The 14471-nt window shown below is 66.3% G+C and overlaps 2 protein-coding genes across 3 annotated transcripts; both read left to right on the top strand.

The window, feature by feature from the left end:
- The first annotated feature begins 1166 nt into the window (after positions 1-1166).
- On the top strand, positions 1167-10775 carry RAB5B (RAB5B, member RAS oncogene family). Of its 2 annotated transcripts, none has more exons than XM_052810192.1 (6): positions 1167-1275; positions 6641-6922; positions 7475-7626; positions 7832-7954; positions 8076-8169; positions 8589-10775. In XM_052810192.1, the coding sequence occupies exons 2-6, from the start codon at positions 6760-6762 to the stop codon at positions 8702-8704; spliced, it is 648 nt and encodes a 215-aa protein (XP_052666152.1). In that variant the 5' UTR covers positions 1167-1275; positions 6641-6759; the 3' UTR covers positions 8705-10775. The 2 variants fall into 2 exon arrangements, with proteins under 2 accessions (XP_052666152.1, XP_052666153.1); XM_052810193.1 differs by lacking the exon at positions 1167-1275 and adding an exon at positions 6057-6566.
- Positions 10776-11192: 417 nt separating this feature from the next.
- Positions 11193-13889, top strand: SUOX (sulfite oxidase). The gene is given in 9 exon segments (XM_052810157.1): positions 11193-11367; positions 11576-11618; positions 11708-11855; positions 12347-12511; positions 12513-12851; positions 12853-13260; positions 13262-13510; positions 13512-13574; positions 13576-13889. Coding segments are annotated over 8 exon segments (1611 nt in total). The 5' UTR covers positions 11193-11367; positions 11576-11586; the 3' UTR covers positions 13783-13889.
- The last annotated feature ends 582 nt before the right edge of the window (positions 13890-14471 follow it).

Consider the following 14471-nt stretch of genomic DNA (forward strand, 5'->3'; position numbering starts at 1 on the left):
AGCGCCTTCCTCTCCCCCATCTTCATCCTCCTCTTTCCCACTGTCCCTCAGCGCAGCACTGGCTGGGGGTGAAGCCCCGGGGGGGTCCATACACTCCCCCCCACCGCCCTACAGGAGCGGGAAGGGGGTTTTGCCCCCGGGGGGGGGTGTGATGGGGGTTTCCCTGCAAAGCATGTCCCCTAGAGCCCCCCCCCCCCCGCCGCGGGTTTCTCGTCGACTTTTGTAACTTCTGCAATTTCGTACCGAATGTCAAACTCTGTGTGTGGCGCCTGCGGGGGGGGGGGGGGGGTATGTGGGGCAGGGGGGGGCTGGCCATGACACCATCACCCCGTGGGACCTGGCCCCCCCCAGGCCCCCCCCCGAGGGGCCTCTCCCACCCGTGTCCGTCCCCCCTCCCATAGGTGTTGGGCCCTGAACGGCGCCTGGCCCCCCCGGAGCCCCCCCGTGTCTCTAAGCCCCCCGAGCTTGGTGGGGAGCTCCCCGGGCCTCGGCTCCGCCCACCGCGGCGAGGCCACTCCCCGTCGCCACGCCCTTAGGTGGCCACGCCTATCTGCGCTCTGGAGCGCCGCTATTGGCCGGCCCGGGCTCCGCCCCCCCCCGGCAGGCGAGGGCGCTGCCGCATTCAGGGACGCGGAGCCGCCGCCGGGGGCGGGTCAGAGGTCGCGGCTCCCAGCGGCCCCCGCGCCCTCCCGGCCGCTGTCCCGCGGGCTGTCAATTACGAGAAGCAGCACCTGTGATTGGCCGCGAGGCACCGCCCAGCGGTCGCGTCATTCATCGCGCCGCTGGCCTCGGGTTGGGTGAGTCGGGCGCCTTCTGCCATCTGATTGGGCGATGCGGGGCTTCCCGCGTTCCGATTGGGCCCCGCTGCTGCGGGGGCCCTCCCCCTTCGGTCACCTTATTTGTTGTTGGTACCGCCCCTCCGCGCGGCGGCGCCTCCCGTTGGCCTCACGCCCCGTCACTCAGCTCAATCCCCGCCTTCTTCACGACGTTCCTCCCCGGCCATTGGCCGACCGCTCTCCTCACCTCTACTGGCCAGCCTACTGCCCATCCGCCCGCTCTCCGCCGCCGATTGGTTTTCCGACGAGGGGTGGGGCGCTGACCCTCTCCCCCCTTTCCCATTGGCCCTGCCGAGAGGAAGAGGCGTGCCCTCCGCCCCGTTCCTCTTCACCGATTGGCTGAAACCCCTCTTAATCCCGCCCGCGCTAGGAGGGTTTGGTTGAGCCGCTGTTTGTGCGCTTGGGGGGCCGCGACGGGAGGGCCGGGCCGGGCGCCGAGGTACCGGGGGGGACACCGGGGCTGGTACCGGGGCTCGGGGGCGTTTCTGGGGGTCTCGGGGATGGGGCCGGGCCGGGGGTGCGGAGGAGGGGGTCGGGTACCCCTAGGCCGAGCTGGAGCTGAGGTGGGGGGGTTCGGCCGCCGCCCGTTCTGGGGGAGGCCCAGGGCCCCGAGCTGCCCGCCCAGACTCCCCGGCCCCCGCTGTGGGGGTCCGCCGTTCCCTTCCTGCGGCTCGGGGCCCCGCACGGCCGGGTTCCCCTCGGGAGGGGGCTGCGGGGGGGGGTCCCGGGTCCCGTTCCACCCTCCGTGTCAGCCAGGCTGGTGTATCGCGAGGCCGAGCCGTCCCGGTGGGTGCGGGCAGAGGGTGCGAGGCTCCGGAGAGGCCCCGGCTTTCGGCTTTGGGGCTGCCCGTCTCCCAGGCCGCCCTAACGGGACCCGCGTCTGACGCTTTTTTCGACTTTCCCACCGGTTTCCGTGTCGGAGCCACGGCTCCTCCAGCAGCGGGGGCTTCCCCGGCGTCTTCGCCCGGAGCTTGGGCTTCCAGAGCCTCGCCTGGTTCCGAGGAAATCCGCCGGAGGCGCTGACCCGTCCGTGGGTTTGGCTCCTGGGCTGCGGCTTCGGCCACCCTGAGGGGGGAAAAAGGGGGCGAGCGATCCTGTCCCCGGCACGCAGGGTCTCCGTCGGGGCTGCCCGAGCTGGCGCCGAGCCCACCGGCACAGGGCGGGAGCTGCCCAAATCGGTGGAAGATGGAGGGACCCGGCGCTGTCGTGGAAGAGCGGATCGATAAATGCTGTTCTCCTCTCCGAGAAGCCGCCTGCCGGGCTCCTCTTCCAAAGGGCATCTCTGGCAGCTGTGCCATCCCTGTCGTCCCCCCCCCGCCCCCAGCTGTGGGCATCAGGCCAGGCTGGATCCCTCGAGTCCGTGCAGGACTCGCTGGTTGTGCCGGGCACCTGCAGCGTCGGTGCCGGAGCGGGGCCTGGATCCCTCCTGGGAGGATGGGAAGCTTCGCCCGGGTGGCCTTGAGCCCATGTTGGCGCTATCTCGGCTGAAGCGTGGGGGGATGGCACGTGGCCGAGCAGGGCCGGAGCCTGTCCCTTGACCGGGGCTGTGAACCGGCTTTGCCGCACAATGGTTCGTGTATGGCAGCTGTGACCTGCAGGCTTTATGTGCCATGTGGGTTGGGGGAGAGCTGGGTCTCCACCATCCTCTGTGGGAGCTCGCCAACAGCTTCATGTCACCGAGCCGTCAGAGCTGGCTGAGTCGCGAGATCTTAATATTTCATTAAGGAAGGATACCTAACGATGAGAGCCACAGGGTGACTTTGTACAATGCTCATTGGCCTGTACTGGCTCAGCTTTGCTCCGCGAGCTGGAGTTCCTTCAGCCCGAGCTGTCTGCCTGCACAGCAAAGGCCGGGCTCCCACTGTAACCGGGAGCCCTCCGGCACTGGCTGGGCGAATCCGTGGCAGGCCAAGCCCCCGCGCGCCTCTGGGTGGTTGCTCGAGCGCGATTGGGACATAGGAAAAGTATCGCTGGCAACAGGAAAGCAGTTAGCCCAGACGGGCTGTTGCAACCCTCCCCTGTGAAGGATGCCCCCTTCTCCCGAGCGCAGTTCAGCCGGTGCGGCCCTCGGCATACTCGGCCGCGGGGGTCGGCAGGCCTGGCAATGCGGGCAGCCAGTGGTTGGGCAGGCGTGCGAGATGCTGCCTCCGAACGCTGTGTCCCGGCGGCACAAGAAGGCTGTGGGAGCATTTGGGATCCTGTTTGGGAAGGGCTGTACTGGGTGGCGTTTGGGAGGAGACGGAGCGAGGCGGCCTCAGACTCCCTGAACCTCGTCAGGCACCGGTCGACCCATTTGCCGGCGCGGGCACAGCCCTCGGCCAGGGAAAGCCTCTGCTGCCGCGGCAGGGGAGGAGCGGATTCATCCTGGCAAGTTTTCTAGCTCCGCTCGTGGTTGTTGGTGCTTGCCGTGTCGCACCATAAATCTCGCTCAACCAGCAGCTAACAGTAATTGCTGGTGACACGAAAGCGTGCCAAAAATAGCTGCAGACTTCTATAGATCGACGTATAGTCAACTTTCACCTGGTGCGGTGATGTTTTAGTGGGAATATCTGGTTGTCCCGGGGGTCTGTTGATCTTCTGAAGCCCAGGTTCGTCTGAGGGAAGCTGAATTCGGGTGGTTGTATTTTCCTTAATCCCTCATTGGAGCCCTGGTGTGGGCGGGATTTCATGCCACTGTGCCTTCTGCGTGTGTGTCCTGAAGCAGCTCCTGGGCAAGAGAAGTGGCTCCTTCCAGGGCCAGCTGTGCCTGGGCAGTGACTCAGGGTCCTGCTGAGCAAAGGGGGGTGAGGACGGAGCCATCCAGCCCTGGACATCAGCGGCTTGGGTGAGGATAGCTGAAGCCTCGGGGCCGTTTCTCCAGCAAACCCTGGAGTGCTCCCAGCAGCCGGTGGCTTCGTGGGACAGTGATGGCTTCGTCCAGGAGCTCGCTCCATGCAGAGCTCTCCCTGGAGCGCCCACCTGAGCGGTGTGGAGGAGGCAGCTCCCACCTTGCTGTCCCGAGGAGGAGGATGAGGAGACCCACGCGATGCTGGGGGTCCGCAGGCAGCCAGGATCCACATGGCTCCTGAGGTCCTGGAAAAGGTGACTTGGGCTTTGTGCTGAACAGCTGCCATCGGAGAGGTGTGGCGTGAGGCCGGGTGCCTGGTGAAGCCGTTGCCAGTCCCTGCGGTCGGGGGTCCCAGCTGGTCCCTGTCTGTGTTGGGGCCTCACCGCTCACCTGTGCCGGGACAGTCCCCCTCCAAGCTGGAGCCCTTTGTCCGCAGTTGTGGGTGCCTGGCAGTTCATCCCATATAAATAAGCACAGAGTCTATTCCGGGCGCTTGCCATGCGACTCCAGCTGAAGCTGCAGAGCAGGACAACGGTGGCGTAAATCCCTGGCGAGCGGGTGGTGGAGATCTAACAGCGTGGTGGTGCTGAGTTCCCCGTGGGCTGAGCTCCTGCCTCGTGTCGTGGGGCTGTGGCTGTGGCTGGGGTCTGTGTGAGTGCCCTCAACCTCTGCACCCGCCAGGAGCCCGGGCTGCTGCCGAAATAGCAGTGGGGTGCAGCACAGCTGGGTGAGAAGAGCACTTTTGGCAGGGAAGTCACCCTGAGGAAGGAGGGAGCCAGGGCATGCTTGGGGCCGGCTTGGGAGCCAGGCTGTTGCTCCTGGCCTGTGGAAGGGACCGACCCTGGCAGCGCCGGGCTCAGCTGGAGAAAGAAAGTGAGAACAGAGTTGGAGAGGGCGAGGTGGATCTCTTCCCAAAGCAGATTCCAGCAGCGGTTGCTTCGGAGCACAATATTGGCAAGGGAAGGAGCTGGTCTCGCTGGCAGAGGAAGGCCGAGGGCTGAGCTGCGGGTCGTGGCCATGCTGGGCTCGCACTGAGTCTGGGCGGCCATGAGGTGCTGGGGCAGCTGCGGTGGCTGGTCCTGGTGAGGTGCAGCCGGGCTCCCCTCACGCTTTGGGGTTCAAGGGTGGCTGGAGCTGAAACGATCGTTGTGTCCTGGCGCTGCTGCTGGAGCAGGTCCTGCTCCCTGCCCTGGCCTTGTCATGGGCTGCGTCGCTGCTGGGATGGTGATTTCTGCTCAGAATAGTTGTAAATACTTGTAAAATCTTCAGCCCTGCCTCTAAGCTCGTGAGAGTAACGCTTGGCTGGAGCGATTCTGAACTTCATTCATGCCTGGCCTCATCCTGTGTGAGTTCTCCTGATGCCTTTCTGGATCAAACCAAAGAGAATTGGCAGGAGTCTGGCAGGCTGGGCTGCACCGGCTGCTTCCCGGCGGGTCGTGCCGAGCTGTGCTTAGGATGCTGCCGAGGCCATTGCTGAGCCGTTCCCTCTCCCGAGCAGTGCTGGAGGAGGGAGGCGGCATTCCCTGTGCCCGGGCGAGTATCGCACCGATGAGTTTGTGTTTCCAGGGCTTTGCTGCACCTCAGGGGGAGGTGAGAGCAATCCCCCTTCTCCTGGAGGGGTCCGGGAATGGCTGGGCCAAGGTCCGTGCCGCACGAGTGCTGTGGTTAGTGAGCGTTTCCTGCTGGGCTTGTCTGGCTTTAGCCCTGCTTACGTCTTCAGGCAGATGGGGAAGGGGAACTGGCAAGAAACAACTTTCCGCTTGTTGGTTCTGGTCTCTGCAGTCCTCATCCAGTTGCCCGCCTGGCCCCGCTGGCGCAGACAAATCTCTGCTGCAGCCCCGCAACCTTGGGACTGGAGTGTTACAAGGGAGAGTGAGATTAGTTCCTAAACAAAAATACAAGTGCTGCATTCTCCCACTTTCTCTGGGCATGTGAACCACAGAAGCCAAAACTCCGGCTGCCCAGTGACGCCCAGCTTTTGTCTCTTCTCTGAGTGCCCCTTCCCAGTGCCCACCCCCTCGGGCTTTGAGGAGCCGTGTCGTTCCGGATGCTGTGCTTGATCTCGTTGACACCTGGATTTGAGCGGGCAGCCTGCTCTGCGGGCAGGGATCGCGAGCGCCGGCTGCCTGCGGGGCAGCGGGCAGCTCCAGCCCGACAGAGCCGCCCAGCCGGCGTTGTGCTGGTGCTGGTGGGGTGTGCGGCCGGCTGCCTGCAGCCGTGCTTTATCCCGGAGGGGGATACAGTCTGCACCTCCAGCCCAAGTGGCTCTGTCAGACCCCTGCTGCTCAAGTCCAGCGTGGAAAACAAAGCGAAAACAGGGACTAAAAAAAACCAAACCAGGGCAAAACAAACCAGGGCTAAGGAACTTTAAGGCAGAGCTGGGGAGTTTGTTTCCAACCCCTCCTCCCAGCCGGCTGGCGGGGAGGCAGCCGGAGCTGTTGTGGCATCTCCCCCAGCTGCCGCATAAACAAGAGCGGTCCAGGCCTGGAGCTGCTCGCTGCCGGCCAGCCGTTCTCCTGCTGCCCCTTCCCCGCTGCCCCGGCTCGGGCTGTGTGGTGTGTCCTGGCCCGGGGGCTGCTCGCCACGGCCGGGAGCAGAAGGGCTGGGAGGACTGCTGACTCACTCCCAGCCTCCTCGGCCGCGAGGATCCCGTCCGCCTGGCTCACGGATTAGCTCCTACCGACCGATTTACTGCTCCGTGAAATCCTTCTGGAACAGAGGCTCGGGGAGTGGAGCCGTGGCCTGCGGGTGCGCGCCACGTGCGGCTGCGGGGCGCCTGGGGAAAGACCCCGCGTGGGCGGAGAGACCCTGGGGAAAGACCCCATAACGAGGAGCGTGTTCTAGCTTGAGGCGAGAAGAGTTTTGCCTGCTAAAGCTCGGCAAAGCCTGTCTCCGTGGACGTGGTACGGTCCCAGGGGGACGTGGGGGTATTGCACCATGTGCATTCAGCACGCCGACAGCTCTCTCCTCCTTCCAGGACAGCCGAGTGGATCAAAGGCCAGCACCCTGCACCCTGCACCCAGCTCCGCACGGACGCCTCGGTGCCTTCCCGGCTCTCTGGTTAACAGGGCGCTCGGCGCCAGCAGCACCCAGGCCATGACCAGCCGAGGAGCCGCCAGGCCAAACGGGCAGTCCCAAGCCAGTAAAATCTGTCAGTTCAAGCTGGTGCTGCTGGGCGAGTCGGCGGTGGGGAAATCCAGCCTGGTGCTGCGCTTCGTCAAGGGCCAGTTCCACGAGTACCAGGAGAGCACCATCGGCGGTGAGTCGGCGAGAGGCGCCCGTCATGGGTAGTCCCGCACCCTCGAGTAATGCTGTCAGGAGCCTGCAGCCCCATTGCCACGGCTTTTGCCTTGTGCTGGTTTTATTTCCCGTTAAATACGAGCCCCTGTCGGGCTCCAAGCCCTTACCCTGCGGCCATGGTACAGCGACTAGGTGTGCGAGCACTCGGCAGCCGGTGCTCCGTGTGCGGGTTGGGCTCTAGCCACAGTCCCCACGCCTCGTCCTGTGGTCTCGTGGCGGTGGGTGGTGACGCCTCAGTGGACGCGGCGGTCCCTCAGCACAGGAGTCCTTGCCAATCCCCTGATAAGCACACCGCTCGCGCAGAGCAGCTGGGATTTTTTTCTCAGCAACCTGGGCTCGGTGTGACAAACGGGCTCGACTAACGGGCTCCTCCTCGACCCAGCCGGTCCTGGAGCCGGCTGCGGGGTCGGGGTGCGCCCAGGTCCACGTCCCTTCTGGGGGTGCGGGGAAGGTTCCTGCCCACAGCGGGGGTGGCTAATGCGATGCTAACGCTGCCTGTTCCTCCCGACAGCGGCGTTCCTTACACAGTCCGTCTGCCTGGATGACACAACGGTAAAGTTTGAGATCTGGGATACGGCCGGCCAGGAGAGATACCACAGTCTGGCCCCGATGTACTACCGGGGGGCACAAGCTGCCATCGTGGTCTATGATATCACCAACCAGGTAGGGTCCCCGTCCGGGCTCCTTGGCTACCAGGCATGAGGCACCTTGGTTAAACTGCCCGTGAGCGGCTCAGGGGGGGCTCCACCGGGGACCGTCTCCTCTCAGGGAGTCGGGGGTGGCTCTTGCCGTGGCGGGGGTCCCTCTAAGACACCCGCCTTGCAGCACAGTGGTGGGACGAGCCTTGAGTTCCCACCTCTGCTCCTAGGAAACATTTGCACGGGCGAAGACATGGGTGAAGGAGCTGCAGAGACAAGCCAGCCCCAGCATCGTGATTGCCCTCGCGGGCAACAAGGCTGACCTGGCCAGCAAACGCATGGTGGAATATGAAGTAAGTGTTGGCCCGAAGCTCTGGCGGGCTGGTGCGAGCTCCCTTGCCTGTCCCCCGCCACGGGAGATGTGCCGGGGCTTCGGCCACCAGACCCTCACCCTGCCGCTCACGTTTCTTCCAGGAAGCGCAGGCCTACGCAGATGACAACAGCCTATTGTTCATGGAGACGTCGGCCAAGACGGCGATGAATGTGAACGACCTCTTCTTGGCCATTGGTGAGGCTCCAGGAGCGGCTGGGGGGGCGAGGCTGGGGTCTAAGGGGGTCTGCTTGGGGTGCAGCTCCCCCCCGTCCTCCCCAAGCTTTTTGGGAGGCTGAGCAGAGCTGGTGCCTGTCCTGCCCTCTGAGCGCGGCTCCTCGTGGCCCGGCAGCGGCTGTGCCGTGGGCTGCGGTGCTGCTACCGGGGCTGAGCACCGAGGCTGATGCTCAGTGCGAGAGCAGCTTGAGGGGAAACTGCTCTTTGCCCCTGGGGGAGCGCGTGGGCCTTGTCGATGCGGCCGGGGTGGCTTCAGGATCTCTGCTGCGCTCGAGGCAGGGTCCTGCCGGGTTCCTCGGGCTACAGCAGCAGCGGGGCTGTGCCGCAGAGCGAGCCCCCGTCCCGCTCCCGCCGCCATCTCGCCTGTCTTCCCCCTCCAGCCAAGAAGCTGCCAAAGAGCGAGCCCCAGAGCACGAGCGGAGCGGCGGGCAGGAGCAGAGGCGTGGACCTGCACGAGCAGAGCCAGCAGAACAAGAGCCAGTGTTGTAGCAACTAAAGGGCGGCCTCCGCCAGCGCCCGCGCGAGAGGAAGAGCTAAGATATAACCTCCATCCCCGTCCACCACACCTCACCTCCATAACGGCACACCGAGAAACCCGTCTGAACCAAAACCCTCCCGAGAGCTCCCTCTAACTGCACTTTTTAATGCTTCAAGACCACCACCAGACACCCGTTACCACCATCCCGAAGGCAGTGGAACTAGATCAGCCGGGGACTTAACTTCCAAACAAACAAACTCTTCTTCACTTTGTATTATAGGTGCAAATAGCGACCTAATATTCTGATTTCTCCCTCCATCTTCCTCCCTCTCCCACCTCCCTCTCTGCTTTGGTAAATCTGGGTTCCCGTTAATGTCTCTCCTTCCACCCTCCCCGTAGAGCTGGGGTGGGGAGAGACCCGAGGAGGTGGCAGCATCGGCCTCAGAGGTTCACGTTGTGGCGAACCAGCTGGAACCAGAGACCTCCAGAAAGCACGGGATTTTTCCAAGGGGGTCTGTCATGGATTTCTTTTTAATTTTTTTTTTTTCCCCCCCCCTCCTGTTTTTTCTGTTTGGCTGTCGGGGGGGGGAGGAAAGCTGCAGTGTCCTTAATTTCTTCCTAGGTGGCCTTTTTTTGCTGGAGGATCAGAAGTGCCTGGGGGCTTTTTACAGGGGGAGGGGGGGAATCGGGGGGAGCACTGATTGCCGTGAAGCCACCACCGGCGACCCTTCCCCGCCACTCCACCTTCGCCCGTAGAGCCGTTGTGCGTCACCGCTGCGGCCGCCCCACGAGCCATGTCCCTCCAGTGATCCCGACGCAGTCGGGGTGCAAGCAGCCGCGCTGGCGGTGTCGAACCCGTCAATCTCCTCTTGCTCCGTGGTTTGTCCCCGGGCCGGCGGCGGGCGAGGGATGTCTCTGGTTTGCACTTTAGTCGTGGAAATGTCCCATTAAGATGCACCTTGGTTTTGTATTTTTCTTTCGGTCCCGTTGGGCCCAAGCCCTCGGGGGCGGTGGAGGGGGAAGGAGGCACCGTGCTGATTTAGTTTTGCTTCTGCTTTCCCAAAGGAGCTTTTTTGGCTGGAGAAATCCTCGGTCATGGTGCGGCCACGCTCGGGAGAGTCAGGACGTTACCGGGCGCCATCAGTCGATTGGTCTCAGCAGTGGAGTGGAAGGGCCCCACAGAGACCCCCCCTCTCTCCGGGGAGGGGGGCAGAGAGGCAGGTAGCACCCCGGGTGATGCACAGGCAACTCTGGTCAGGGTGCTGTGGGACAAAGGGACACCCCAAAGGGGGGACACCCCGAAGCGGCAGCATGTCTGCGGAGGGCAGCACCGCCTGTGCCATGGGTCCCAGCGCCGCAGCTGGTGTTTGTCTGGCCGAGGCTGGATCCTGTCGCTCCCAGCACCTGCCCAGGAGCACCCCGCTCTGTCTGTGGGGCTTTGGGGTCAGGCCAGGCTTCCTCCCCCCCCTCTGCCCCCATCCCGGGGGTCCTGCTTGCAGGGTGGGGGGCTCTGGGGAGCCCCCAGGGCCGTGGGTCAGCGTGGGACCTGTTTGCTCCTGGGGCTGTGGCTGTGGGGCGGAGGGACCCGTCTCATATGAAGCCTCCCCACTGGCCCCTGCTGTGGGGCAGCCCCCCCCCCACCCCCTTAAGGAGGGTCTGGCTTTACTTGCACCCCTTGGCAGAGTTGGTGCCACCATGCCGCACCGGTGCTGGCAGAGCCTCGTGCTGCAGCATGGGCAACGGTTGTGTCTTCTCTTGTGCTGGGGTCCGGCTGATAGAGCCCCGCCACCGAATCGGTGACTTGTATTTAACCAGGGACCGTGCCTAGTGGGGCTGGGGACCCCATTTCCCCCACCACGGTGACCCTAACCCTCCCGAGACCCCCCCCCCAGCCCATGCCGGCAGCCCCACCTCTCCCCCCACCATCTTCTGGCCAAAACCCTGGACCAAATGGGGACACTGCAGCTTTTCTTACTCTTTTTTTTTTTTTTTTCTTCTTCTCTGATAATTATTATTATTTTTTTTTTTTTTGGCTTTGAGAAAGCTCCTCCATTGCATTTAAATAACAATCATGGTAACAGAAACTCAACCCTTGGATTTACTGCTGTGTTTAATGGAAGTAAAACCAAACAGCAGGAAAAGGAAAAGGGGGGGGGGGGGGGAAGAAAAACAACCCTCTGTGTGCTCAGGGAGGGATTTGGGAGCGGGGGGGGGTGTGAATTGGTCACCACTTCCCCCGGTTGTTGGCACCGGGCAGGAGCCGGAGCCGTCGCTCTGCAACAGCTCCGGCTCCTGCCCGGTGCCAACAACCGGTGTGAGGCCCCAGCCCTGCCCTGATAGCGCTTATCAGAGCTGCCAGCTGGGCGGTGGCCCGCGGCGGGGGGGGGGGGAAGGAACGGGCCGGACCCCGGTTGCCTACGGGGAAAAGCGGGGCGGGGGGGGGGTGGGCAGCCGGTGGTACCGCTGGCCCTTTAAATCTGACCGGCCGTTGCCCCTTTAAGGGTGATGGACCCCCCCCTCCAACTGTAGAGGTTGAAGCCACGCCCACGCAGCCCCCCTGCTGGTCCGGGAGGGGGCGTGGCCGGAGGGCTCGTCCCCCTCCCCTTGAGGCCACGCCCATCGCCCCTCTCTTAAGGAGGCAGAGGCGGGCGGGAGGTCGCGCTACCGGAGCCGCAACGCAGGTGCGCGGCGGGGTGAACCGAGACCGGGATGGGGCTTGGCGGGGGGGCCGGGCCCACCGGAGCGAGGAGACGGGGAGGAGCGGGGATGCCCCACGCAGGTCCCTGGTGCCCGCTTTCCCTTGGAGCCATGGGAAGCTTCACCCGCTACCGGTTCCCGGTAACGGTGCCCGGTGTGCGGTGCCCGCCCCAGCCACTCTCTCCCGTCCAGGTACCGCCGCGATGCTGCTGCTCCGAGCTGTCGCCGGGCGCAGGTAGGAACGGCCCCGTCGGGGGTCCCCGCAGACCCCGGTGCTGCCCCCCCGTCGCCCCCGGGCCGGTCTCAGCTCCGCTCTCCCCGCAGGCTCCCGCCGCTGCCGCTGCCCCGCCGCGGCTGCTCCCGGTTGCCCCCCGGTAGCCCGGCCGCGGGGGGACGCCGGGGGGCGGCCCCGGTTCTGGCGGCGTTGCTGGGCCTCGGAGCCGTCCTGGCCTACGGAGAGCGGCGGAGGAGGGTGAGCGGGAACGGGGGGGGGGGGGGGGGGGGGCGGACACCGGCGGTGGGAGGGGGGGGGAGAAGCACCGGAACGGTGAAGTCCCGGCACCGGCGGGGAGGTGCTGAGTCCCAGGAGGGCAGCACCGAGATGCCCCGGTTCTCCGGGGAGGGGGGGGGATGCTCCTGGGTCCTTTTCTGGGATGGGGATAGCGGGGGGGGGGGCTGAGTCCCCCGGCGGGGGGGCAGCACCGGGATGCCCGGATCCTCCAGGACACCCCGTCCCCTGGTCCTTCTCTGGGATGAGGACAGCAGGGGTCCAGCTGGGGGGGGGGCTGGGGGTGCCACATCCCCCCCTGCCAGCTGCAAGTCACCGCACCGGGGTGCCGGGTTTTGGGGGGGAGACCCCAAGGTCCTGGCAAGGGCAGGGGGTGGAACGGGGGGCACCCCCCCCACCCCGGGGAGGGGGCACCGGGTGCAGCGTTCCCCGCTGACGGGGCCGGGGTCCCCCAGGGCGCCCAGGCGGCCCAGGCCACCCCCGTCCCCCGTTACCCCCTGTACACGCGGGAGGAGGTGGGGCGGCACCGCTCCCCCCAGGACCGCATCTGGGTGACCCACGGCACCGAGGTCTTCGACGTCACCGACTTCGTGGAGCTGCACCCCGGGGGGGCCGACAAGGGTGCTGCTGGCGGCCGGCGGGGCCCTGGAACCCTTCTGGGCCCTCTACGCCGTCCACAGCCAGCCCCACGTCCTGGAGCTGCTGCGGGAGTACAAGGTGGGGGAGCTGAGCCCCGAGGAGGCACCGCCGGCCCCCGACGCCGCCCAGGACCCCTTCGCCGGGGACCCCCCCCGGCACCCCGGGCTGCGGGTCAACAGCCAGAAGCCGTTTAACGCGGAGCCGCCGGCGGAGCTGCTGGCCGAGCGCTTCCTGACGCCCAACGAGCTCTTCTTCACCCGCAACCACCTGCCGGTGCCGGCGGTGGATCCCGGCTCCTACCGGCTGCGAGTGGAGGGGCCGGGGGGGCCGGGCGCTCTCGCTGTCGCTGGCCGAGCTGCGCAGCCGCTTCCCCAAGCATGAGGTGACGGCCACGCTGCAGTGCGCCGGCAACCGCCGAGCCGAAATGAGCCGCGTGCGCCCCGTCAAGGGGCTGGCGTGGGACATCGGGGCCATCAGCACGGCCTGCTGGGGCGGCGTGCGGCTGCGCGACGTCCTGCTGGACGCCGGCTTCGGCGAGGAGCGGGAGGGTGAGTGGCATGTCTGCTTCGAGGGGCTGGACGCCGACGCCACGGGGGCCACCTACGGCGCTTCCATCCCCTACGGCCGCGCTGTCAGCCCGGCCGCCGACGTGCTGCTGGCCTACGAGATGAACGGCGAGGACCTGCCCCGCGACCACGGCTTCCCCCTGCGCGTGGTGGTGCCCGGCGTGGGTGGGCGCCCGCAGCGTCAAGTGGCTGCAGCGCGTGGCCGTCAGCCCGGCCGAGAGCCCCAGCCACTGGCAGCGGAACGACTACAAGGGCTTCTCCCCCTGCGTGGACTGGGACACGGTGGACTACACGACGGCGCCCGCCATCCAGGAGCTGCCGGTGCAGTCGGCCATCACCCACCCGCGCCCCGGCGCGGCGGTGCCGGAGGGGGAGCTGACGGTGAAGGGCTACGCCTGGAGCGGGGGCGGGCGGGGAGGTGGTGCGGGTGGACGTCTCGCTGGACGGCGGCCGGACCTGGCGGGTGGCGCGGTTGACGGGGCGAGCGACCGGTGCCGGGGCGTGCCTGGGCCTGGGCGCTGTGGGAGCTGCAGGTGCCGGTGACGGCGGGCGCCGAGCTGGAGATCGTCTGCAAGGCGGTGGACGGCAGCTACAACGTGCAGCCCGACACCGTGGCGCCCATTTGGAACCTGCGCGGGGTCCTCAGCAACGCCTGGCACCGCGTCCACGTCACCGTCAGCCGCTGACCGTCCCGGCAGCTTTCCCCGCTCGCCTGCGGCTGCTCAAAGGTCGCCGCTTTTTACAGCCCCCGATGTGTGAAAGTGGCTCCATAAAGATTGCGCAGTTTTATGGACTCGGCCGTTTCCTGGGGCTGCGCCGCCGGAGTGGGAATTGGGGGGGTGGGGGGGGGGTGGCCCTGGGGGACCCCCACAGCCCCCCCCCCCCGGCCCTACAGACCGGCTGCCCCTCTGCTGTGGGACCCCCTCTGTCCCCAGGTGACCCTGGGACCCCGTGACCCTGTATAACCCCCTGACCCTATGGGACCACCCCACCCTATGGGACCCCCCCACCCTATGGGATTCATGCCATGACCCTCCAGCCCCCGGGACCCCCCCCCCCCCCCGCCGGACCCTACAGCCTCCCTATGGGACCCCCCACTCCCCCCCCCAGGCCCTGTACAGCCCCCCCAGACCTCCTGACCCTATGGACCCCCGGCCCTGCGGCCTCCCTGCCCCGAGGGGACCCCCTGGCCCCAGGGGCACCCCCCCCAACCCCCCCCCGGGTACCGGGCCCCTTGGGGCTGCTCTCGGGCGACCCTGGGTGGTCTCCTGGGGGGGGGTCCCAGTGAGCCTGGGGGGGGGGGGGGGTCCCGGTACCGCTCGGTGCGTCGCCGTTCCCGTGATCCCGTCCCCGCCGTATCGGTTATCGATTACTG

Source organism: Harpia harpyja, chromosome 15 (genome assembly GCF_026419915.1).
Source record: "Harpia harpyja isolate bHarHar1 chromosome 15, bHarHar1 primary haplotype, whole genome shotgun sequence".
Lineage (NCBI taxonomy): Eukaryota > Metazoa > Chordata > Aves > Accipitriformes > Accipitridae > Harpia > Harpia harpyja.

What these genes read in the sequence shown, in the direction of transcription:
- RAB5B (XM_052810192.1), top strand. Translation starts at nt 6,760, where the DNA reads ATGACCAGCCGAGGAGCCGCCAGGCCAAACGGGCAGTCCCAAGCCAGT. An exon ending in AACGCATGGTGGAATATGAA is followed by an intron (nt 7,955 to 8,075) that starts GTAAGTGTTGGC and finishes CGTTTCTTCCAG; the next exon opens with GAAGCGCAGGCCTACGCAGA. An exon ending in CGACCTCTTCTTGGCCATTG is followed by an intron (nt 8,170 to 8,588) that starts GTGAGGCTCCAG and finishes TTCCCCCTCCAG; the next exon opens with CCAAGAAGCTGCCAAAGAGC.